The following is a 26,801-nucleotide window of genomic DNA, read 5'->3' on the forward strand; positions in this document are numbered from 1 at the left end:
TCAACTTCATTTACATGTTGATGATATGATATGGCCTGGAAGGATGAGCTATTCAAACATGGTCACCCTACCTTCTTGTGAGTTGGCAGTGTGATATTCAAATTGCATATGGCAGTCTGTGGAAGGCCTTTCATGGATTTGGGCTCTCTCAGGAAGGAGAGGCGGCCACACGGCTCCTGGCCCATATCTCTGATCTGCAGAGGACAGCAAAAAGGATTGCATCACAAGTTGACGAGGACAAACATCTTCTGTCTTTTTTTCTACCTCAACTGACTGAAAATTACATCATTTTGAAATGGTCTCACAGTATTTAGATTTAAGCAGCATGTATTTAATTTCTCATTTATAGCCTTCCATGCAAAAAAGACTTGGACAACAATTTAGTGAGTACGTCGCTCTGATCATTTACTGCAAAAGAAAATCATTATTTCGGTCATCATAAGGTCGGCTGATGGGACATTTCTGACATAATTGAATCAGCAAGACACATTTACAAAGGACACCAGAGAGGAAAGCAGCGAGAGAAAGGAATATATATATATATATATATATCTATATGGGAGGGATAGATTGCATACCTTTACGTTGAAAGGAAGCCTGTTTTCCTTGAAGGAGAAGAAGTTAAAAACCAGCTGTTGCCCACTTTTGGTGAGAGGGGACAGGTTGCCATAGCAATCCACGTGGATGGGCTTGCCCTCGAGAACCTACAGAAGTTTACAGACAATCATGCGGTTTATGGAATTGATGCATTGCATTTCAAAAACATGTAATGATTTGTTTATCATCTGTCGATTTGTTTGTCATCCACATGAACACACGACCCCACCTCGATATCTTTGCTCCGGGCCACTTCCTCAAAGTTCTCCTGCTGCTCGAGGGTCTTGTCCACTTTGTCGTCAGTCATGCAGAAGCAGCGCAGGCGAGCCTCAATGACGTCGTTCATCTTGGCGAACACCACAAACTTGGCCAGGTACGGCACGCAGATCAGCTCCCGGTATAACTGAGACGCTAGACTCACCATCTCAGGAATCTGGTGACAGTCTGCGAGCCAGAACCTGTGGAGGAGAGATCGGAGGAAAGAGGAGAGGTTACTATAACCAAGAAGTTCAGTTGCTGAGGTCAGTTTAGAGGAAAGCCTCAACAATTAATGGGTAATGTGACTTTGTACCACTTTAGGTAAATGCGTACGTAAGTGTAACCCTGTGAGTATGCAGGGCCACAGAGAAAAGTGAACTTTACTAATAAAACAGTGAAGAGAGCATCGGGAGGACAAAAAACTCAAAATTAAGTAACTTCATTAATTCGATTAATAGGTTCAAGTAGCCAATAACATGTAGAGTCACACAAGTGGGGAACTTTCTCTCCTTATGTCTGTTGTGAAATAGAAGATCAGGAAACAAAATGTCATGCTGTCGTAAAAGAAAATTAAAACAGATGCCCAGAGCTGAGTTTGTGTCTTTTATATTTTGGGATTTACTGAGAACTTTTCCTTGCTCCTGTCTTCTGGCAGTGATTTAAAAATGTAAAAATGTGGTAGGCTGAAGGCTGCAACTAATTATTAATTTCATTATTGACTAATCTGTCAATCATTTTCTGGATGAATCATTTGGTCGATTAAAACTTCAGAAAACAGTGACCTGGAGCCATTATATTTCTGTCTGTTTTGCTTGAAAAATGACTTCATTTTCAAAATAGTGGCAGATTCATTTTTCTTTTGGACGCCTAATCGTCGTACCTCGAGATCACTTACAGTTCGAAGAGAAGCAAGACCTCACTTTTATATATTTTACAAGAACTGCAATGACGTGTTAATTACTCAGCTTCAGAAAAATAGTTGTAATATTTTTTAGAATGATCAAATACATGGCGAACTTAAAAAAAATATAGCAGTATATGTTCAGCGTGAGTCTCACCTGGCCGACACATTCGTGGTGAAGGAGACGCAATCGGTGACAAAGGACAGCGGTGTGGTCCCTGTGATGTCCTCCCACTGGGCCGGGGACGTCCCTCCTGCATGAAACAAGCCCTAAAAGATGAGCTCACTGATTTTCCAACCTGAGCTTTTGTAATCCGCATCCTTTTATCTTCTTAGCTCTTCATCTTCCTTCCCTCTGTCGATCGGTGGCTTTTGACTTGAAAAGCAGGCCTGATGTACACTGAGCTATTCAAGTCACAGTGACTCTAAGTTAATAACCCTGTTTCATGTCTAACTAGAACGGGCACTCGGTAGAGCGCATACCTTCGCATCTCACAAGATCGGGCATTGAATTCTGAACATTTTGGCATTAGTTGCATGCCAATTGGATACAAATTGACCGCGCTATGGTAAAAAGAAGATTTTGACCTTTTCATGACCTTGACATTTGATCCGATCGATCCCAAAATCTAATCAAATGATCCCTGGATAATAACCAATCATCCCACCATATTTCATGCGATTCAAGAAGATGTTGACCTTTTAATGACCTTGACCCGATCGATCCCAAAATCTAATCAAATGGTCCCCGGATAATAACCAATCATCCCACCAAATTTCATGTGATCCGGTTTAATACTTTCTGAGTTATGCTAATAACACGCATACAAATAAATAAATAAATACACGGCGATCGAAACGTAACCTTCCGCATTTTCAATGCGAAGGTAATAAACGGCTGGTGTCACTAAACACATTTATTAGCATCTCAGGATACAATGAGTGTCAAAGTATTTGTATTTAATAACTTATTGCTAGGCCTGCAGACGCATTTTGTATCGAGGCCCTGCTGCAGTGTTGTCGCGCTCTAGTTATCTTCAGTTCCACTTGCCTGTGATGCTGCAGAGCAGCCGCAGGCAGGGTACAGCGTCGCCCCGCTGGCCGACGGGATGGCCTTCTGCCGATCGAGGCGGGACAGGGATCGTCATCGTGATCGGTTTGTGGAACTTCCTCCTCCTTGGCTCAACAGTGACGATGGGGCTGAAGGTGGCTCTGTTGCCAAGGACCGCCCTCGCCACGTCGTCTGGCACCGGCTGGGCCTAAACAGAAACACAGGAAGACGGGAGAAAAAGGTTGTTGGCGAACCGTTTGGTCAAACTTCCCCTCAACTTTCTATGAAATAGAAGCGTCTAGACAGGTGAGGCGGAAACAAATAATCAACTACAAATAGGTCAGGCGTATAAATAAATAATAGCGTCAGGGGACAGTATTTGGAAGGGAAAAGCTGAGTCATGAAACTGAGTCATGCAGATCTAACGCGTCGTGCCGTACCTGCAGGCCCACACGGATCTTCTTGGTGAGCGCCCCCTGTGGGAACGAGGCCTGGACCATGGGCACGGTGCTGCTGGACAGCAGGCCTCCGTCAGGGCCCATGTGGCTGGACTCCTGCTTGATCCGCGACACCACGGCAAAATACTGAGGGAAATCGGTGGTGACGATGCGGCAAATGCGCTTCTTCTCCAATTCGGCAGGACTGTCCAGCTCTGTGACAGAAAATGTGACCCGCATGAAAGTGACTTTCGGCCACATCTAATGGTTGCTATCTCTTTCCTTAAAAAAACACTAAATACCAGTCTGACTTGATAAATATATCTGAATGTTAGGTAGTATTTGTATTTAGGTAGGACATTTTGGTCAGTGTCACTATAAAACAGGACAATAAATAGGCTAAACAGAGTGAAAGTTAGCTTTTCTAGGTCATCAGCTGACATATAGCCCTGGGTTATGTAGTGTAGGTTTTCCTTCGTGGTTCAGTTCACCTTCATCCATCCACTGTGGACACAAAACTGTCTTTGTACAAACTGTCGTTGATAAATGTTAACGCACACAGAATAACCTTTCCTTTACCTTCGTCCATTCCCGTAAGCAGCTCAAAGAGGTCTTGGGGTCTGGCGTCAGACTGGTGCTCCTTCCACGTGTCACCATTGTCACTCCTCAACACAATCAGCTCCCTCTCTTTCCCCCGCATGGACCCAAAATGAGGGATCTCCACAATCACCGGACTGAGAGAGAAAAAAGAACATGATACAACTTTAATAAGTAAAAGAAACTCCAAAGTTCAGGCCAGCTTTGAGGTTTTTGATGATATTTCTAGTTAATTAGCTGCACTGGTAACCTATAGCCAAGTTGATATCAGGAAATATGTCAAGATTTTCACTCTGGCCCGCTGAAGACTAATCAACACATGGAAACATGTAACTCCCAAGCATCCTACCCGAGAAACTGAGCACCAGCTGGTCCGACTTCCACCAGCCGGCTCACCAGCCCCTCTCCCTCCACCATGGGCGGGGGGTAGGCCAGCTTGTGCCTTTTGGCCAGCCGACAGGTGATGCGCGTGGGCGCCGTGCACTTCCGAGGAGGGATGATGATGCGCATGCCGTTGTGGCGGCTGCCTCTCATGGAGCCGCCGCGGGCATCAACCATGAAGCTGACCAAGAACCTGCAAGGTGTAAAAAGAGCAACGTTAGAGGAGTAAAAAAAAACAGACCGAGAGAAAGATAGAAGGACGCTTTACCACGGACACAAGTGAGGAGGACGATTCCCATGCTGTGATCACCGTACACCCAAACAAAGTAAGGAAAAGAGAGAAAACAACTCAAATAGAGAAAAAGCAAGAAATAAAACGAGAAGAGGAAGGAGAGAAAATAAAGATGCTTTGAGTTCTGAAAGTTGTCCGTTCTCACCTTCACGCGTCTCAATTTATACAGCTTGAAGCTAAACAGGGTGCTAATGAAGTCGCAGAAAGTTTAGTTTCCACTCCTGAAGCTGAAGGTGAGACCGTTGCCACATTTCAGTTCCTCTAAAGCAGCATTTGGTGAACAAGTATTAAAACACCTGCCCAAGATTTTTGATTTGATTACTTTGTGATGTGTCTTCAAATAAAGAGCAGGTTTGGGCATTCCCATATAACCATTAACACAAGTAAAGAGGCTGGAAGATGGAGGAGGATGTATTCTTCATGAGCAGCCCTTAAGCATAAAGCCAAACATGACGGTTCTGTTCACTTCCAGTGTTATGTTCTGTATATTCTACACTGTATGCTGGAAATAGCAGAATCCAAGTAAAATTTGGAGGAAAATTCATTTCCAATGTGCGCTGTGAGAGGAAGAGAGATGATGGCACGTCGATGAATAGACTCCCAAACACGTTGACTACACACTTCTAATATCGAGGCAGTGCAAATGAAACACCAGACCACACGGATGAGTCGAGCACAGAGCGGAGGAGAGAAGGCCGGGAGGGGAAGAGAGAGTGTCGAGGTGAGAGGGAGACAGAGGTGGAGGAGAGTGGCGTCACTGCAGCATCGTGGGTGAGAGCAGCAAACTCAGTCATCACCTGGAGTCATACTGAGGGAGCGGGGAGGAGAGGCTGCAAGATAAACACAATGGAGGCAATGCAGAAGGCAAACCCCCAGGACCTAGTTTTAGTATCAAAGCTTCACAATCACTGGTGGGATCTGTCGTAACGACTGAAGATGAAGTAGAGATTAAAAAGTGCAGCGGTGGAAAATCAAGGGAGAACACGAGGCACACCGAGGACCGAATTACAATGAACAAAACAATAAATACATAGACAGACAAACAGACATGGCCCAATAATGAGTCAAAAAAAACCTGGACGTGACAGATCCCAGTATTTCCTTTCGGAGCAAATGGTGCATTCAGTTCTGCACAAGTGACATTCATCCAGGGCGGCATTTTACGATGTCATATATTTACCTTGGCATTGAAAATGCGGAAGGTTATGTTTTGATCGCCGTGTATTTATTTATTTGTATGCGTGTTATTCGCGGAACAAAAAAAGTTGTAAACCGAATCGCATGAAATTTGGTGGGATGATTGGTTATTATCCAAGGACCATTTGATTAGATTTTGGGATTGATCGGGTCAAAGGTCAAGGTCAAGGTCATGAAAAAATTCAACATCTTCTTGAATCGCATAAAATTTGGTGGGATGATTGGTTATTATCCGGGGACCATTTGATTAGATTTTGAGATCAATCGGGTCAAGGTCAAGAAAAGGTCATAATTTTCTTTTTACCATAGCACGGTCAATTTGTATCCAATTGGCATGCAACTAATGCCAAAATGTTCATAATTCAATGCTCAATCTTGTGATATGCGAAGGTATGCGCTCTACCGAGTGCCTGTTCTAGTCAAAGTATGTGAATGAGAGCAAAATGTTATCCAAATGAAACACACGAGTCACTGTGACATGAGCGCATACAGACTCTGTTCTGTGTTCCTGCGATGACATGTGGACCATGTCTTTAGACTTGTGGTCTGACATGAACGCTTTCAGAGGATGGAGTGTGTCCTTTGTTGCTGTAATGTGACGTGTGCAATAGCAGCACTGCAGAAGGCGCCCTGCGTCGTGTCTGCATCATTGCTGCAGGGTTTGCTGAATATTGACTCTTGCGATAGTTATTGCGAATGTGCATGCTGTGTACGTGTCAGCTTTTGAACGTAGCGTATGTGTGTGCAGTCTGGTGAACAGATGGGATGAGACGCTGCAGCTGGTCTTACCCGGAGTGAATGGGACTGGCCACAGTGTTGTGGCTGTGGTCCATGGTGTCCGGAGTCCAGCTGTAGCGACGCACACACTCGGAGCTGTAGTCTCCGGTCACAGCCAGGTGCTGGGAGAAGAGGATCCAAAGACAGAGGGGAGGAAGACGAGATAAGACAAGACAAAGAGGAGGGTTAGGAGTGACAGATAGATATGAGGTGAAAGCAGAGGAAGGAGAGAGAAAAAAGGACAGACATCAAAACAATTGTAAATGGAAGGAAAGATGCTTAACGAGAACACAAAAAGAGCTCATTATGAGTCATTGCAAGACATAACAGTTGACAGCCATAACCCTCCCTTCCTTTTTCTTACGACCCTCGAGTCATGCATGGTATGGGGCAATGAGCTGATAACATTTACGGCTTCTCAACTCACGTTTCAACTAAATCGGTCACGATCAGGACAAAAAGGCACAATAAATAACACGGTGAATATGCTACACTGAAACGTACACAGGTTATGTGTGGCGACGACGGAGGCCTCGCAAAAACTAGAAGCCGGCATTCATAAATGATGGATGTGAACATCGCATCGTTAGAACTCACATACACTGAAGCTAACATGGGAACGACCGCAATGCAGACCGGAACTAATGGATGAGATGAGAGCGGCGTGGATCCAAAACAAACAAATATACGAAACTCAAGAGCAATGGAAGCTGAACCACAGTGACGGAGAAAATACAAAGAAATGAGGAATGAGTTGACATCCGTGAACTCTTTATACCTTATTGAGTGGGTCAACCAAGTAGGAAATGTCTTTACATACACTCTGAAGCTTAGGGGAGAAGAGAGACAGTTCAGAGGTCACACTGAGGGCACCGTGAGACAAATGAGCTCATGGAGCTTTGTTTCACGAAAAGATTTAATGTACACCAAAACAAACATGATCCAGTCTGTGAATATTAGATGGTTTTACAATTGTTCCTAAATAACTGAAACTTCATCCAGCATATGCAACACAGATTATTCAACGTTGAAAGTTATTTGACCTTGTGTGTATTTTCAGTTTGATACGATACCAATGTAATGGGAAGCTGTTGGGAAGTCCCAAACATTTGATCATGTAAGTGCATATTTTACATACAAGGGGAGGGGTGGGATGGGGAAAAGTTTGTGTAATGTTTTTGTTTTTGTTTAGTTTTGTCTTATTTTTGTTGGGTTTTTTTCTCCTTGTTTTCATCTTATGTAAAAAAATTAAAAAAAACATCATCCTTGTGTGGTGATTTCTACAAGGTTATACATTTGTATATTTTCTTTTTGTAAAATAATATTTTCAGCATAACAAACTGTAAATGCTATTTCACTACAAATATTTTGTAATTTTTTTGTTTTGTTAATAAATAAAAAATGTCAGTGCATATTTTGGCCATGTACAGTTAGAGATCTTGTGTAATGATGTCATGGAACTTGTTGGTTATATCACTAATATTGTTGATGAGAAGAAGGTTCAATCTTTCTGTTTTTGCTCCTGACAACCACAAACTAGCGTTGGACAGGCGAGCGCTGCAGAGCGCTGTGTTTTTCCCACGAGGAAGCAAAGAGGGGCCTTCCAAAGCCCTGAGGTCTGAACAAAGTCTTCGTCAAGGTGCGACACACTCTCCCTCAGCACTTTGGCAAAGGAAAGCAGGGCGTCAACGCTGCTTCTGTTGTGACCTTTGTGCAAGACGAGTAAAGCTACCCTGATTTAAATCTACCCAGTGTGCTTGTTCCCACTAGGCCACTTACAGAAAGAGCACCGGGGAATTTGAAGAAGACGAGACATTAAAGTTTTTTTTAAAAAGGCAGGAAAAAGTGAACATCTACCGAGAGAAGACAAAAAAATGTATCTTACCGTGTCCTTCGTGGGCGCCAGAATCTCTTCGATCATCATACTGTCCCGTGCATAGGAGCTCCGGTTGAGCGTGTTGGACCTATCCGAACTGAAGGAGTGGAGGCTACATGTTACCACGCAACCCGGTGCCGGGGACGGGCAGGGGAACACGAAAATAAAACAAAAAGCAAGGAATCCATTACTACATGCAACTTCCAGGGAACCAGCTTTTTTAAATTTATTTTTATTGTACTTACAGTACTGGACGGAGAGAGTCCAAAAGTCAAAGTGGAGAATAGAGGGAGAGAGAGGCTGTGGAGCCCGCAGTTTGACCGAGATAAGAAACGACAGCAGGTTGTTCGGAGATGGAAATGTGAGCGAGGTCAGTTTGTTTGCGTCGAGAGATAGAGGGGAAGAGGAAGAGACTGAAGGAAAACACAGGCGGCTGTTCAGAGGTGTGGTTGGTGTGCGTCATGAACACAGCTGTCGCAAAGTGTGTCTAAATGATGACATTTGACAGATTCGGCGAGGGAACGAGCGTGCAGCTCGTCGTCAGAAAAAAGAAACTAGGGCGGCTCAAACCTGTTAAATCTGACTCGAGCTCAAAGACGGACTTCTTTATTCTAAGATTAGCAGCTGACCTGGACCCGTTTCTGAGCAGCACACACACAAAAGGGAAGCTGGTCTTTTTCCATCTGTCCTGCTGCAGTCTGCTTCGTGGCTGTGCGGTGACGTGTTCTCAATGCGGTGCTGTAGATTCCTTTCAGTTAAAAAAAAAAAAAAAATGTTGTGCTCTGTGCTTTTTTTTTTTGCGACAGTGTTTTTCGATCGTGGCAGAAGAGCCGACGCACAATCGGGACACGGACGTTCACCGTCCGCGCACTTGTCTGGGCACACAAACAGCGTATGGGATGAGTGTGTTTTTGTATGCGTCCGTGCCCTTTGAGGGGCTTACAGTCACGCCGACAACTCTGAGCTGTGTTTTGAATACTGTACGTGGGTATTGATGTGTGCGGTGGGGTGGCGAGAAAAATGCAGAGCTCAGCGTGTTTGAGTGGGCACACTATTCAGCACGGAGAGAAGCCCTTTATTCAGCACGGCCCGCCTACCCCACCATCCAAGTTACCGAGCAACTCTGTGTGGCCTGAATGGACTCGCTTGGCATGGCAGCACTACGCTACCCCACCACCACCCTCCGCTCCCAGCCGGACCCGGTTTGTTCTTCACAGCTTCCTCCTCTTTCTCATTCTGTCCATCTTCCTCTCCTCCCGAAACACTTAAGCTTCTCAGTTCCCTTCTTTGCTTCCTTCTAATTATCGTGGTCGTCTTCTTTACTGTCTGTCATTTATTTCTGCGTGTCATGCCACCGCTGTGCCCTCATCTCTTCCTCCACATCTGCCGTCTCTATGGTTACAAAGACGCCACAGTTTTAGCCAACAGTTCACTCTTCTTTCCACACCACTACATTCCTTTTATTGTCGATCAATCTGTCTGCCTCGCTGTGAACTACACTTCCCATCATCCAAACGACTTGACTTGGATCTGCTCGGCACCTCCATGTGTACACCAACGTACCTGTGTATTAATGAAGGCAACTGTGTGGACAGTCGCGTGTGTCCGTGTGTACATGTGAGGGGTTGTGCGCAAATGCATCCGTGTATGTATGATGCCTGTGTCGGTGATTTCTAAATGCTGGACCAAACGTCCAACGAAATCTCAGGCCGGTAAGTTTCCATCTCTGCAAACCAGGATTTAAGATCCATGTTAATCCTGAATACATCTTCACTTACTTAGATGTTAATAAAGGGGACACAAGGGGGTGGGTTATTAAGAATTTGATCCCTGGAAGTTACACCCAGTGGCACTACAATAAAATATTAAATTATAAAGTGCCACTTAAGAACAAGCCACCTCAAAATGTTATCGAATTATTCCACACAACTTAAACTAAATAAAAGTATGCAAAAAATCAACAACAACAACACACACGTGGCATTTGTGCTCTCATTTCCAGAGGGATTGCTTCTTTTCCACACCTGCATCAAAAACATGGTTTTTTTTCAAGACGGATTAGAAAATACGGTGAATGGCGATCGGCTAAAATGGAGCGACGATCTAAAAAATACAACACATGACAGCAAGAAAGTGACAAATCCGTGACTACAAACAACACTGGATGATGCCAGTGTACGATGGATGGCTCATGGGTTGGGTTAGTGGTTTTAAGGGCTGTAGGGTTGAACAGGGTTCATGGGTCACAGGGAAAGAGGGGGGGGGGGGAGACACCATTCACAACTAATTATGCTTACTACTTCTACAACTACTACTCTGTTCTTACCTGAGTCTAGGGCTAGAATGAGGGACACGGTGCAGGAAAACAAGGAAAAGAACAGAATAGAAGAGTGAAAAGCGAAGCATTTTGAAGACATTCAAGCATGATGTGGCTTTCACTTCTTTCCCCATATGACATTGATGCTGTGCTTTTGCATGGTGGTATGGACTAGCTCATTCTTGAGTGTGTGTGCGTGTGTGCGTGTGTGTGTTTGTGTGTGTGCAGCCCAGTCAAAAAGCAAACCATGCAATGTCGATGTCATAAACAGAAAGGAAAGAGGAAAGAACTTGCTCGGCATCATACATTCATAATACATTACATATACATTAAAAATCAATCAGTTTCAGCTTACTTCATATGCAATTACACAAAAGCACTGGCATAAAGGATCAGCTTAGGTATGTGTAATTCTAATATCTAGCAGACAGAGATATTATTATTTACAAAAATCCTCCCCTTAAATACCCACAAAAAAAACACAATAACAGTATGCGTTAATAACTGAAACTTCCAACCCTTGAATGAGTACATAAACCTCTTCTAACTTCCATAATATGTTGAACTCTTAACAACTATTCTCACCGTTCAAATCTCTTTCCAGTAAACGACCCATTTTCTTGTCAAACATGTTTGATTATGGACTATTTTCAGTTAATTCCCTGTTTCCCATGTTTTCTTATGACCCGCGGACGTCAGCAGCTTCCTGTCACAGTTGGTGTCGTTGTTTTTATCAATCCAACCATCTCAATACATCTGCCGTCTGTCCGTGTGGCTACAATATACAAATATGTGCTCTGCTCTACACTCGTCTTGTGTGCTGCTGATGTGTTTTCACTGGAGCGCGACAGTTTTCCACCCCGTACTTTGTTCCCTTTCTCAAACTGTCGTTGGGCCTGTGTCGAATCTCGATGAGCAGCTGCTCACGGAGAGTATCAAAGGCCTCACGGTTCAGAGATACTGCTTATATCTCGTGTGTGACACTATGGGCCATGTGTAATCTCTACCTGGGTTTGAATGAGGCCAGATAAAACGCTGAATCATGTTGTCAGGTTGAATCATCGGATGGCAACTTTCCAGCTGCTTTCTCCAGTGATTTCCAATATTCTGTTTTTGTGTGTGCCCTGAGTTTCTGTGTGAGTGTCGGAGGGGCTGTAGATGACATGCTTTGTTTCACAATCTGATGCGTAGGGTGAACAACCACACCATCGATATCAAATATATAAACAGAACCTGGCCACACTATTCTAAGGACAAGTTGGACCAAATAGCTGTCGGCACTGCGCCAGAGGACATCAGTGATATTCATAACATAGATGACAGGTGCTTACCTGGCTGAGCGGGCTCCTATGCTGAAACCCATGTACCCCTCCTGGGGGAGGGAGTCATCCCCCAGCTCTTTGAGGTCCTGAGGCCGCAGGTATTTGTCCGTGTCCCCGGTCAATGCATCCTCACCTGGTATGGGGGATGATATCATGAAATCCTCGTTTACTTTAAAAACAAAACAAAAAAACAATCCCAGCAAGGAGAGGTGATGCGGCACCTCAAGAAGAAAAACAAGCCATCGCTGCCGACATCAGTCTCTCACTTATATGATCATAGTTGGAGGCCTCGGATCTTTTATCTCAAGCACTCGTTTAACCCAACACACCTCACTGCAACTACACAGCCCACTGCAACTTAACCTCTGCATTTGACTGTGACACAACAACAACAATAACAACAACATGAAGCTGTAACACTGAGCATTGCTGATGCTTGACTGTTTTAGAGGCGAGACAAAAGTCATTTTAGAGAAAGGTGCTATCAGAGGCAGCAGCACAGCCACTTAGCGGTATATCTGGAGCTTTCCTGTAAAACCAAACGCAGCTCTTTTCGCAGCACCCAGAAGGCAGAGCGCAGAGCGCAGAGCGCAGAGGGATGAACAGCGACCAAAAGCGACCAAAAGCATGAGCACAATAAACAGACAATAAGCCCAGAGGGCAGAACCGCAGCGCACCTCGATCGGCGGACCGGTGGACGATGACACGCCGGTCCATAAAGCCGGCGGAGCGGCTACTGTGTTTCCCCTTCTCCCTCATGTCCAGCTCTGTCCTGCCTGCAACACTGTGCTCCTTCACCGCAGCCCCTCCCCCTGCCTTCAATACTGCCGCACTCCGATCAGACACCAGCACCAGTGGCAAGCTGGATGACAATATTAGTAGGCATTTCCGGTGTCACATTTCAAAACAAACCGTCGGGGAAAGATTTTTAGGTTTGTCAAACATTGCCTCAAACGATTAAATGAACGCCTGCTATTCAAAATGCATGGAAGCACATGCCCAAATGAACTCCCTAAAATGCTAATGGCATACTAAACGTGTAAGTTGTTCATTCATGTACTTCTACTGTCTAGAATAGGACAGTAGACTAATAGAAAAGTAATATGCACTATCTCTGTGCGGCCAAATGCTTTGAAATAAATCTCAAATGTAATAAATATCATTAATGGTCAATGCAGTTATGTAGAATTGCCTCTGCATACACTCTATCTTCTTATAATGCCCGAATCGCAGAATTACCCTCACGTATTCTGAAGACAATGCTTTATAAATCAATATAAATGTAGAGTAAAGACAAGCTGAAATATATTTCTCGTGAAATAAAAGCGACATTGTTATATCATCAAATGTAGTTTATTTTCTAGCCTAACATTTGTGGATGTCTGAGCAAAATGATGAGTCTGGAGCTTTTACATGCACCTTTATTCTGTGTTGCCACTTTTATCATGCAAAACCGTTGATTTAAACTCAAGAAGAAAGCAAACTAACATCATAATACGGATTTAGAATTGAAGACAGGTGGCATAGCTCTAATTCTGTCGATTTATGTTGTGCTTTTATTCTGGTGGTTTGCTGATGACCTAACTTCCGGTGTTTTTCTCGCTGTTTCTGTCTGGATTCACAGAACTGTAAAACAATTGGTTCCCAGTGCTGTAATGTATCACCATCCCATTCAAGCTCAGTTACCCCACCACACACACCTCGACACGTCCACACACACGCGCGCGCGCACACATACACCTCATATCATCTGCATGTTATAACGTCACCGCATCAAACCTCACTCTAGCAAAAAATAAATAATAAATAAATAAATAATATCCGAAGCAAGTAAGAAGGCTGAGGGAATTGCCGTCAACATTCATCATCCATAACATTAAAAAATAAATAATAATGACTAATTTCACATGTGTTTGGTCGTCAATGACACTCCACTTTCTGCCTCTCGGTCGATCCTCTGTGAGTGTCTATGTTTTTCTTCTTTTCTTTTTTACATCGCAGCCTTCAAAAGCCGGAGACAGCCATGAAAAAAGTTCCTCTAACGATGTAACGACTTACCTTTGTTATAAGCAGCCATTATTAATCACAACTCTTCTGATATCTCTTGCGTTTGTTCTATGTGTCTAAAGCTCCGTTAGACGTCCCCGGGATGAAAAGTGAAGCCAGTGACAGGTGAGGACTATCAAGTAGTCCATTCAGTGCTCTGATGGAAAACGTTGCCCTCTCTTCACCCCACGCACTTCACTCCACTCAGACCATGTTGCGCGTCAGCCGCCGGTGCGCACATCTCTGCCGCTCTTTCTCCGCAAATAAATACAATTTACGCTATTTTTAAGTTCTGAAAAAGTTCACATTGCTGGGCAGAGAGAGTAGAAGTCAAAGCCATCGGGTTAATTCTCATGAAGGCGGTTCACAAAGCTCCTCTGGTGGGATTTAAAGAGAGAAGCTCTCACCAGCATCCACAGCCAACTCCGGCTGAACAGCGTCAGCAGGGGCCGCGCTGACAGTGTTTACCGCGCAGTCAGCTGACCACATGCTTGGGAACCTCCGCAGAGGAGACAGTGACGGAGAGGAGGAGAGAACTCGCACTGGACACTCCTCCTGCCTCGTCTCCCTCTATGGTGGAAGTCTGGCTGCATGTCAAAATAGAAGTGGGGCTAAAATAATGACGAAATAACCACCATCGTGGTGCAATTCGAACATTTCTCTCCTCTTCTACATGTTGCACACAATGACTAAAACTTCAGGAATACATTTAGAACATTTATGCAAGAGGTGTTTGACAGACCTTCAGTAGACCAACAAGAGGAGACTCAACACTTACAGACAGAAGAGCTCAACAAGGAGTTAAGTTGCTCTCTAAAGACGGCACAATTAGTGGCCATCGGTACAGTCTAGAGAGAGCACGACATGAGCACGTGATTGCACAGGCAGGCCACACACACACACACACACGCACAGACACACACACACACACACACACACACACACCAGGAGTGTCCCTAACAACTACAGTTTAATAGGATCGGCTTTAGGATTAAATAGAGATGTGGACACTCTTTACTTCCCAACTCACACAGACACACACACACACACACACACACACACACACACAAACACCCACACACACACACACAGCTAACTGTAGCCGGCCTTGTGCTGCTTTCTATTATTCAAAGTGAATGTCAAGTCTGTGCTGCACCAACACAATGCTGATGAATTATGCACACAGTATAAACAGTTTATGAGGCTATGGATACTCTCTATTTATAATTCCTGCATGGTAGTGATAACACATCCAATCCTACATTTGCCAATGAGGATCTCCAACATACAGCTAAAGCGCAAACTCGTCCTCCTCCACCTGATAGTCTGTGTATGTAACGTGTTGATTCTAGCGGTGTCACCTGACATAGACACTCCACCCCCCCTCCTACTATCCCCTAAGCTACAGCCCATGACCTAGCTCATCAATTTTCCAGGACTGTTGGCCCTGTGGTTCCAAAACAAAGAGCAGGCGACTGGAGTGGGCAGCCCTGAACAATGTGGCTTGTTCTGTAAACTCGCGGTGGCACTTGGTCCGGCAGCTGTTCTGTCATGATTTCATTTGTTTAATGTAATTTATGGAGGTTTACATGCAGTGAGACACGATTGTTTCATTGCGTGCATGCAGTCCTTCTCATCGTCTGTTAACTGAATGACATCATAAAGTAAGTCACGTTGACCTTGTTTTCATTATTTCACAGCAAGAGGATGACACTTCGCAAAGTGTGTTTGATGAGGACGATCGCGAGAATGACGATGTGCAAGAAGTTAAAGAATAACAAATGTGTTTTCAAGTGGCAGTGAGAATAACATCGGCAGTGTCAGTTTGTGAAAAGAAACAGGACACTCAATAAGCCGGGAAGCCAAGACCAGATTCAAGGCTAAAACGACTCAGAAATGTCGATGCTTGTTCATTAGAAACAGCTGAGACTGCATTCTTTGTCTGATGATGGAAGTATTTTTTTACATCAGTATTTATTAACTGCATACTAACTAAAACACATACCAGAGCCTTTGGGGACAGAATAAGTGTGCTCTGGCTGTTGTTTGAGTTTATTCTGATTTTGCTTGGAGACTTTCTCTTGAAAATAAACAGCAAAGCTGAAGAGTACAGCGGAGGCCGGACGGTTAGCTGTTCAAAGGGACGGGGGAGTTCGGCTACAGCGTGTTATGTTCAAGCAAAACAAGCAAACAACAGAAAATTGGAGGCCAAAGGTGACAGATACCTTTATCAATATCTGTAAAAGACTCGTCATTGAGAAATTCTGGCACATTGACCCGGACTGTGTGATTTGAATACACATACAGTGGAACATGCACATGTTACTGAAGATGACACGTGTATGGAAGTCATGCAGTGTATTGATATTACTTTATTGGTAATCAAATCATGAAATCACAGCAATGCTTTGCAAGTATCAATGAATGTAATTTTAGAACTAAAAGTGTGACATTTGGCAGAATGAAGCAGTAGTTTGAGCATTCTTCACATACCTTCATCGTCAGACATGTCGAGGAACTCATTCATGGTCTCTGGAACGTTGGTTTTGTGTTTTTCCGATGCACTCTGTAAATGTGGAAAGAAGATGGATCACTGAATCATTCAGTTTTGCAAAAAAATATAGTGTTCCTTTCTGGACAAACCCCTGAAACTTTAAACCTGTTCCAGACAAAATAAGTATGAGTTACAATGATGTAGTACATTAAAAGAATATGATGTACCACGTGATCATTTGACATCCCTATTTATACTTTTAATCATTTTGAGACTGTTATATCACCTGAAACTTTAAATAATTTGGGGAAAACTGGAGTCAGTTGATGACAAGTTCAGCATTTACATTCCAACTAAAGTGTGACCTTCACGTATGTTTCTTAATATGAACATTAAACTAAATCTTAGCCGTGGCCTCTGTCACAGGAAGAAATATTAATATTTTTTTTTATCTGCATCTCAAAATTGAGCCGGCTGCAGATGTAGGTTCACCAGAGAGAACAACAGCAGAGGCCTCTGCACAGAGAATAATAGATCCATCCCACCGAGGTGCAGGGAATCGACCTTGATCTTTAAATTATTTCACTGTGCACAGACACAGTTATGACTCATACACTTTGCAGCTGATTGTGCAGGATCCTCTTTGACCTCCTTGTCCGTCTCCCCCGCCCCCCCTCACACACTCTCACTCCCTCCAGTCACCTCACCGCCATCCTCTCGTTCTCTCCCACCTTCTCCCTCCCCCTCAGTCATGTGTGCGGGTCAGATCGCTTTTCGCAACCTGAGCTATTTGAGGAGAAACTTTAAGCTCCAATCGTAGCCCTCTCTCTCTTAATCAGGACAACTTCACGCATGTGACATAGCGTGACTTACTGACTTACTTGCTGACTGTTTCAGTCCAAGAGCGACAGATTCCTTGAGACCATTTTCTAAAGAATATTGGAAGGTTTTTAATCACACATTTTCCAAATTTTTTTTGTTGGGTCTTGCAACTCCTTATTACAATGTTTTGGGGTTGTTGCCGAGATTACAACTTTTCTATTGATAGTTTCAAGTTGATTATATTACAGTTGAGGAAGGAATACAAATCCTGATTGCTGCCTGAATAGTGGGAAATTAATAAAAAATGTATACTATAATAAGTATGAATGTGTAAATGTATGCAAAGTATGAGATTCGTCGATGTGCTGTAACGCATAACTGAGGATGCTAAATTCTCACTTTTGAAATGTTTTTCTTCCATCTCCTTTTGTCTGGGTACAAAAAAACCTCAATAACAACTTTTAAACGATACTAAATAACCTCAGTGTCACATGCATGCGTTGTATCTGTAGCTCTTGTATTCAACCTGTTTCCAAGTTATAGAAAAATACATTAACGGTGATGTGATAGAGCTCGTGTGGATTGAATCATATGAGTGTCTCACCATGGTGGTCAGGCTTTCATCCGTCACAGGCCTCAGAGTGTCCACCACAGAGATGTATCCAAGGCGACGGGCGATTGATAGGGCAGTGTTCCCATTCTGACCAATGAGAGAGCAACAAGAAGTTATTCACACGAGGCGCACAGAAAACACAAAAGAGCATTCAGTATTTCATCCCGCTTCAGCTCTGGTGGAGTGTGTGTGTGTGTGTGTGTGTGTGTGTTTGTGCGCTGACCACAGTGAGCTCGTTGGCCAGGGCCCCGCGCTGAAGCAGCAGGTTAATGACGTGGGTGTGGCCCTGCTGAGCCGCTTGGTGGAGAGGAGTGTACCCGTTCTAGACACAGACACACAAACGCAGTCAGGGAAAGAAAGAGAAGAAATACTCAACCTGTATGAAATCTGAATGTGAAGGAAGAGCTACGCAAACACAGTAACATAAGACCGTGCATGTGCGTGTGTTTGTAGGTGGGCGAACATGTGTTTTTCTACCTTGCTTTTGCCATTGGCGCTGGCATGGTTCTGCAGCAGGAAGTTTGCCATCTTTGCGTTGCCATAGTGACAGGCCACGTGCAGCGGAGTGTAACCCATCTGCACGAGGAAGAGACACAGACGTGAAAGGGTGAGATATGAAAAAGGGGGGTGGGGGGAGATACAGGTACGCATGCTGACTGGCGACTAGTATTTAATTAACGGTGCATCTTTGTAAGAATTTTGAATAACTGTGCAAGAGAAATAACTTTCTTTTGAGCATGCCATCTTCAATTTTAAAACTTCAAAACTGCATATGTCATGCTCTCGTTGAATTATGGGTACGGTGCAGAATGCTAATGGATGAGATCAGTGAGAGAATAACTTATTTGCTGTAAACAAGTGTCCCGTCAGCACAAATACACACGTACACACTACATAACCTTGTGTAAGTCCAACCTTCAACTGCTGCAGGTTTGTCCCAGTGAATGTAAGCAGCCTGTTATGGGGCCTGTGTGTGTGTGTGTGTGTGTGTGTGTGTAAGTGAATGTAACTGACAGAGTGTGACTGAATACAAGAGCATGTACGCGCTCATGTGCATGTGTTTGTGCTGCAGTGTGTACCCTCCTAAAGACATGAACACCTTCCTCTCAGGTATCAATCCTTTATTTATCTATAACCTGAGATGATTGCGGACAAGTGTGCGTCTGTCTGTGTGTCTGTGTGTGTGTCTGTCTGTGTGCAACAGTATTTTTCTGATGCCATGACTAGACTAAAACTATACAGGAAAATCCACTTTAAAATGAGAGAAAAACACAGACAACGAGAACGGGCACTCGGTAGAGCGCATACCTTCGCATATCACAAGATTGGGCAAATAAAATTGACCGCGCTATGGTAAAAAGAAGATTTTGACCTTTTCATGACCTTGACCTTTGACCCGATCGATCCCAAAATCTAATCAAATGGTCCCCGGATAAGAACCAATCATCCCACCAAATTTCATGCGATTCGGTTTAATACTTTTTTACTTATGTGAAGAACACGCATACAAATAAATAAATAAATACACGGCGATCAAAACATAACCTTCCGCATTTTCAATGCGAAGGTAATCATATAGTCAATGATGTGTGTAGATAAAAAAATATATATATATGTCAAAATATATATATGTACAGATTGTAAAGCACTTGTGAAAATGGGCTATACAAATAAACTGAATTGAATTGAATAAAAAAGGTCATGCATCAAACCTCAACTGTAAAAAGCGATTTAAGTCCTGTATCCGTGTGTGTATTCAAAACGTGTGTGTGTGTGTGTGTTGGTTTTGTGTGTATATGAGCTGGCAAAGCTCTACCTTTGTTTGTGGGTCGACATCAGCGCCGTGGTTGAGAAGGACTTCGGCCACCTTGACCTTGTCTTCCTGTGCTGCAAAGTGGAGTGGCGTCAGTCCGCTCTGTGTATGAGGATAGAAACACGTGTGAATACACACATACAAGAGTTATGGTGGGAGCACACGAGACAGAAACATGCTATCTTTCTCAGTCAACACGATGCTGGAAACCAATGGTCGACATCTAGATTCTAAAAATGTGGATTCAGGTGATAACAGCAAGGGTCGGTATCTCGCTGTAGCTCCGCCCCTGATTTCACCTTATTGCACATGTTGACGTTGGCGTTCTTGGTGAGCAGCAGGGACACCAGGTCCACGCTGCCCTCCTGTGCTGCGAGGTGAATGGGGCTGATGCCTTGCCGCGTGACTGCGTTGGTGTCGGCGCCGTACTCCAGCAGCGTGGTCCCGATGTCCATTTGGTTCTTCTTGGCAGCGATGTGGAGCGGCGTGTAGCCATTCTGAGGCAGGTCAAAGAGATGCAGGAGGTCAGGAGGCTGGATTGAACTCTTCGTCTACTTTAATGGATTAATGTAGCTACGATATGGTATTATGGCGGCTTGCTATGCTCAGTGGTGCTTAAAACAGGGATGATTTCCATAAGTGTTTTCTTCTAGAATGGATTTCATTCCATTCTAAATAAAACATTTAATTGAGTTCATACATTATAGACTGCAGTATGGACAAGGTTGTAGGAAAAGACCACGATGGTCATTTTCTTTACATATAACAGATATGAAATATACACAGGACAGATAACCAACAGACTTCTTCTGCATCGGAGGAAAACAGTTCTGATCCCAGACCCTGACATGAAGCAAAAACTATGAGCTGCTACCAAAAAAAGGTCAGAAATATAAGAAGCTCAACATTACTGCAACCGCGTAAGTAATAAAGCGACATCAATCTCAACATAGGCCTTTAGTCATGACGCCAAATCTACAGTTATGTGATGCACTTTCACATAATGGTCTCAGCTGTCGATTGATTGAAATAATTTGAAATAAATAATGGACTTTAAATACACAATCATGAAGGTGGAAGTGACATTTAGATTTGACATTTTACAAATGAGTGGGCGAACTTTCAAGAGTTTGTGAATGTGTTTTAGACGTCACACACAATCCAGTGTCAGCGGAGCAGCTGTTCTGACATGCCTCACGCCGGTTACCATGGAGAGGAGCTGTGAGACTGCATTGAACTAAAGAGCGTTTAAATAGATTGTCCTGCTAGGAATTTCACTGGTGAGCTGCAGGTGAGCTTTGTTCAACTCTGGGCAGCATTGAGGTCCACAGTGGGGCGGAATGATTTTAGCTTAAAAGAGAGTGAATCCAAGGCTGAGGGGTGAGTGAGGGAAGAGGGAAGTGTCACATATATCTCTAAGGCCATCGCTGAATTCACACGTTACTTCCAAACTGTCATCATTTCCTAGACTGTTTTATTTGAGCCGGACTTATTTCGCGAGTCAATTTTTACAACGTCAGCTCATCCTGTCTTTAGTACAGATACGACGCATGCATAATGCTTCTGCTACGCATCTGTGATCATGCACTCCTCGCATCTGAGTGAACAAAGGATTGATCCCTTTCTAAAAAGCCCTCAAATTAAACCAAGCACACCAATTTTAGCAGAAAGCTGAATCAAACACACTTTATAGAGGGATGAAGTAATGACTAAGAGTGTGAGAGGGAGCAAGGTATAAAAAGAAAAAAAGATACAGTTTAAGAGAGAGAGAGAGAGAGAGAGAGAGAGACACAACTTGACCATATGTCACCGACCATGTGTGTTTTATGTCTGTGTCAGACATTTCAACAAGAGCAGTAGCTTTTGATTTTTTTCAATTTGGAAACACAGTGTTTTCCGGCTCTGGAAGCGACTTCACAGAAGAGTGGTTCGCAGTTGAGGCCGATGGATTACTTGACGACATGTATAACACATCACCACTTGTGCTCTCCAGTTTTGTTTGATGAGAAACATGAAAACAATATGCTGACAGTGTGTGTAAATCCTGGTTAGGGGAGTGATTTCCAAGGCTTTGCAGAGCTCAAATAAAGCCAGATGAACTCATTGTCGTATGTGTTGATGTGTGCTTGTGTGGATACCTTGGCGGCAGCGTGTGGGGAAGCTCCCTGATCCAGCAGCAGCAGCGCCACTCTCTGATTATCGTAGTGAGCGGCTACATGCAGTGGAGTTAGCCCACTCTAAAAAAAACACACACACACACACACACACACACATCATGCAACAGATCACCAGGTTAGAAAACAAGCACACGCCGATAAGTTAATGAAAGCACCAAACCAACAGAGTGTAAAGATATGAAGGGAGATGGACAAAACACTGATGAAAGAAAGTTAGTGCAGGAGAAAGTTTAGAGCAACAACTTCAAGCTGTAATCTGGAAGCAGCAGCTAGGGGGAGCATGTCTTCCCCGGTTTATGGAATGTGAGCCTTTGCTCCAATATCTTAAAGAAAAAAGGTTTATTTAGCTTCAGGATAGAGCAGAATCAGAGATATCATCTTTTTTTATTCCAGTCATTCTTCTTTGTGAAAATGTGGCATCTACATTACCCACAATGCAACTTAACAGTGGTTAGATATTCAATATGTGTTATGCTAGTAAAGGCTAATGTAGCCACAAGCCACCATGAAGATGAAGAGCGGGCGACGGAGGTCTGGTCATCTCACGTCTTTCTAACTCCACGCCACCAGATTTGTTTACATTTTTCAAATTCTAGTGTTTTAGACCCAACTGACTCTAGTGACATCGCTTGAGGCAATTTATCAGACTTTGAACACCTCATTTCGGAGTCACAAAAGGCTTTACGCAATGTTTTTTTCTTTCTTCTTCACACATTCAGCAAAACTTTGATTTGTAAAATCAACCGAAACCTAAATTGGAGATAGATGATTTTAACATTGGTCAGCGATGACGCAATAATTAACCATTCATATTTTAGCGCTAACAACAGCAGTAGCAGTATGTTGTTGTTATTGTTTTAGTTGAAAGATATCCTCATGGCATGTTTTGAGGCACAAAAATACAACGCACGAGTATGTTCACTTCTAAGTCACACCTAAAGTATTGCATCCACACAAAAATATACTTCCATCTTACGGAAACATCCTCATTATTAACTCAGAAAAAGAGAGCTGTATATATCCTGATAATCTCATGAGCTGCTGCGATGTGTCGTTTCAACCTTCCTGGAGACATGGGAGGGAGACCTGTGTCACATTCTGAGTCAAAATGTGAGGAAACCAATGAAGTAATTGTCCTTCTTCTCATCTCTAAAAAGAATTGTGCATTTCTAACTGCAATAAAGGCCTAATTTGGCTTTTGTGTTTGGACTCAGTGTTACAATGGGGCTGATTTTAGCACGACACCACCAAGAGGAGCTTCATTATCATACCTGACCGCCATTATGTTAAACGCTCTCAGATGGTGGCGCGCACACAAACGGACACACACACACACACACACACACACACACAACTAGCTACTCTAATCAGAGCCAGCAGGCCTATGCTAAGTGAATGTGTCAATATGTCTGAGCGCATCATCCGGGGAATAGAAGCAAATCTACCCAGACGGTTTTTGCAACAGGACAAGCATCTGTTGGCTGTGTTGTCCTAAACCTGCAACTCCTCCACGAGACTTCCCCCACCATCGACCCCGTGTCTCGCTGCAGCTTGGAAAATAAAACTCAGAAAGGGTTCTGCTTATTCTCTTAGAGACGGGTTGGATAAGAGCAGGCGGCAGAAAGAAACTTGCAGGATGATAATAGTCACGGCATCTGGATGACTTCCTGATCGTTCTGGATTTGTTCGCCAGGTCTCACCAGAAAAGTTGACTGTTTAATCCTCAAATCATCAGTAGGGGCGAGATCCCCCTAGCGACGCTGGCACTCAGTGGCAAGTGCCGCTCGGTGCCAGTAATCAGACACTTACCTCACTGGCACCTCACACACTGCACTGGCTGGCACCACACACCTCACTGGCACCTCACTGGCACTGCACAGCCCTGCTGCACACTAACACTTATAGTAACATAGATATACCGTTTACTGCACATCATAATATAATTTTTTTATTAATAATAAATACTATGCAATATTTTTATTGCTACTTGCTCACATATATTGTTTATTTATAACATACTTTCACTTATAAATATATAACAATAATATACCTTATACACATAATACACTTACCACCCCTCTTTTATTAATAATAAAGCCCATATTATTTTTTTTACGTCATACTGTTTGCCACCGTCAGTCATTCTCGTCCAGCACAAGTGCAGTTGTGCGTCTAGTTAAAGATGCCACCAGCAGTAGCCACACTTGCGGCAGCTGCCATCAGTTGCCATCAGTTGCCAGCAGTTGCCAGCAGCAGCGCCAGCGGACACTACTGTGCTAAAAGAAGAAAGTAGTCAAACTGTGCTTCACTGCTAGGAAGTGGAAGAAAGACTATCACAGATGGATGTGGAGACAGATAGTGTATAGCGATATAGACACAAGCTTCACTGTGATAATATATATATTTAATTGATGTATATATATACATAAAAAAGAGTATGAATATATATATATATATAACAGATGTGTTGTTTTATATAGCTAGATACACAGATGGAGTATATATATATATTATACACTTATATTATATATATATATATATATATAACTTTATGGCATACTACGATATTTATGTTTAATGACGTTATTATTTTTGACTGACATACCATACACTACATTGTTCATCACGTACTTACACGCCACAGTTTGTTAGGTCACTCGTTCACATTGATATATATTAACTCCAATTCGTCAGCATTACAGGAGCAACCGCGGGGCCATTAACTCTCCTCCACTCACGGCATTACAGCATTTCATCAGCACTTTACGCTCGCCTCAACCACACCAAACACCACAACAACCGGTTCACATGCACGGTGCCACACTTTGATTGACAAACAACAATATAATATACCACAAAATATTAACGACAACGGTATCCCAAGTAAGTGTCAGTAAATATAGCAGCGCACCCCCTCACACTTAAAAGCTGTGTATCTAGCTATTTTAGCTCTATCTATCTATCTATCTATCTATATCTAGCTAAACCAGCATCCCTCCATTCTGTGATCATGAGTGATCTTCCTTCCGGCTGTCCGGGTGAAGCTTGTCACACTAAATCTCGTCGACCGTCCACTGGCCGGCTCCCCCCTGGCTGCTGGCTTTTTTTTTGGCACTTGGCTTTTAGTGGCAACTGCACTTAGTGTTAGTAGTGGTAGTTTAGTGGCAGCTGTTATCGGCTGCTGCTGGCAACTGCTGGCAACTGCTGGGTGTCAGTGCCTGCAGAGGTCACTGCTTAGACTAACGAGGGCATCTCCTCAAACATGTGGCATAAGGAGAATTTTTATGTGGGCAATAACATGTATACATATAAAAAAAAATAATTATATTATTTTATTTATTAAAGAATTCACGGTATATATACATTATATATTATAAGTGTTATATATTGTCGTAGTGAAGCTAGTAGTAGCAAATATATATTCAATATAGTACAGCAGTATTGTACATATTGCATATATTTATTAATTAAAAAAGTCTATCTATCTTTAGGGTTGCAGCACAGTGTGCAGACTTGCCACTGAGGTTGAGGTGCCGGTGGTGTGAGTTGGTGCCAGTGTGTTGCCAGTGAGGTGCCAGAGGTGCCAGTGAGGAGTGTTGAGTGTTTGTTGCTGATGGTGTCAGTTGTCTCCAAATCATTACAAAGCTTCAGGATAACTCAACAGTTGCGCATGTACACTTTATGTTCCCTGTTATGTAAGGTTATCTTTTACATGCAGCTTCTAATAATACAAATGGATGTTTTCCTAGAATTTGTGATGGATGATTTAAAAACTCTGATTGTGACAGACCTCGGATGTATCAATGATATAGAAATTTAAAGCTTGTACTGTTAATATTTCTCAGCTCTAAGAGTTGTTTTTATCTCCTGCCTAATACGTGGGGTCTTTTCCGTGCCAGGTCTCTCCCTTTTCAGACATCTCATGTTTTCCCAGCAGAAACACATTCGTAAAAACCCATAAGATGTACTGCATGTCGTGCACGAGACCTCTCCTCTTTTTAAAGACATCTCACCTTTCCAGCAGCATCAGGCGCAGCTCTCTTCTGGAGGAGGAGACTGGCCACCTCCATCTTGCCGTACTTTGCTGCCACATGCAGCGGACTGAAGCCTTTCTGTTGAACACGGAATGAAATACATCAACAACATGAGAGGATAGAGGAGTAGAGATGGGTATAAAAACAGGAAGTTAATATTGACTTTGTTTTTTTAAGTCAGCCTTTGCTAGCCTGGGTCAAACTCTTCTCCATAACAACATAGTTTCTCACATGGTTGTAAATAGCTCCTCTGGATGGTTACATTCAGTGTCCACTTTGACTTACCAAAATAAAGGATTTGTACCTGAAAACTAGGGATTTCTAACTATTATAAATAAACCTCATTAATTACATTCAAACTTGCGATAACCTGTAATGAGTATTATCTGTGAAAGACAACAGGGAATGTGATACCCTGAGAAACTGAGGCTCCGGCCCATATCTCCTCGTGTGTTCCGGATCTATAAATGTTGTATAATGCGATCCTGTGTGTGCGTGAAGATATTTTAAGACATTAGGTCATATTTTCCTGAGGAATTTGACTCCCACAGTTTTCCATTCCACGCTCTAAAACACATGACCTCATTTGTGTGATTGGTTTCGTATTCTTACCGCTTATTTAGTAAAGGGTTATTTTAGAGAAGATTAGTTTTAAATGTTTTTAAATGTGGGCACTTTAATGATACATCTGTTTCATAAACATCACAAATAGGTCAATTCGTGGTTTTCCAGATTTTTTTGTCGAACAACTGACTCAAGTGAAGTCCCAAAAGAGGTGTGTGTGTGTGTGTGTGATAGA

At 43.1% G+C, this 26,801-nt stretch overlaps 1 protein-coding gene across 9 annotated transcripts in view; it reads right to left on the minus strand.

Annotated features, from left to right (window-relative positions):
• LOC130207396 (ankyrin-3-like) overlaps nucleotides 1-26,801 on the minus strand; it is a 135,843-nt gene that overhangs the window by 23,646 nt on the left and 85,396 nt on the right. For 4 of the 9 annotated variants that reach the window (XM_056435979.1, XM_056435984.1, XM_056435981.1 and 1 more), the window contains exons 15-34: nucleotides 25,982-26,080; nucleotides 21,930-22,028; nucleotides 20,091-20,288; nucleotides 19,795-19,893; nucleotides 18,456-18,554; nucleotides 18,202-18,300; nucleotides 17,970-18,065; nucleotides 16,543-16,615; nucleotides 12,013-12,136; nucleotides 8,374-8,476; nucleotides 6,501-6,610; nucleotides 5,312-5,344; nucleotides 4,191-4,415; nucleotides 3,824-3,978; nucleotides 3,248-3,459; nucleotides 2,808-3,015; nucleotides 1,914-2,010; nucleotides 827-1,055; nucleotides 579-704; nucleotides 72-194 (exon numbers count right to left, since the gene is read on the minus strand). In XM_056435979.1, the coding sequence (XP_056291954.1) occupies nucleotides 72-194; nucleotides 579-704; nucleotides 827-1,055; nucleotides 1,914-2,010; nucleotides 2,808-3,015; nucleotides 3,248-3,459; nucleotides 3,824-3,978; nucleotides 4,191-4,415; nucleotides 5,312-5,344; nucleotides 6,501-6,610; nucleotides 8,374-8,476; nucleotides 12,013-12,136; nucleotides 16,543-16,615; nucleotides 17,970-18,065; nucleotides 18,202-18,300; nucleotides 18,456-18,554; nucleotides 19,795-19,893; nucleotides 20,091-20,288; nucleotides 21,930-22,028; nucleotides 25,982-26,080 (2,607 nt within the window). The remainder of the gene's footprint in view (nucleotides 1-71; nucleotides 195-578; nucleotides 705-826; nucleotides 1,056-1,913; nucleotides 2,011-2,807; nucleotides 3,016-3,247; nucleotides 3,460-3,823; nucleotides 3,979-4,190; nucleotides 4,416-5,311; nucleotides 5,345-6,500; nucleotides 6,611-8,373; nucleotides 8,477-12,012; nucleotides 12,137-16,542; nucleotides 16,616-17,969; nucleotides 18,066-18,201; nucleotides 18,301-18,455; nucleotides 18,555-19,794; nucleotides 19,894-20,090; nucleotides 20,289-21,929; nucleotides 22,029-25,981; nucleotides 26,081-26,801) is intronic. The other 5 variants (XM_056435986.1, XM_056435983.1, XM_056435980.1 and 2 more) reach the window with 4 other exon arrangements.

This window comes from Pseudoliparis swirei, chromosome 17 (assembly GCF_029220125.1).
Source record: "Pseudoliparis swirei isolate HS2019 ecotype Mariana Trench chromosome 17, NWPU_hadal_v1, whole genome shotgun sequence".
NCBI classification, from domain to species: Eukaryota; Metazoa; Chordata; class Actinopteri; order Perciformes; family Liparidae; genus Pseudoliparis; species Pseudoliparis swirei.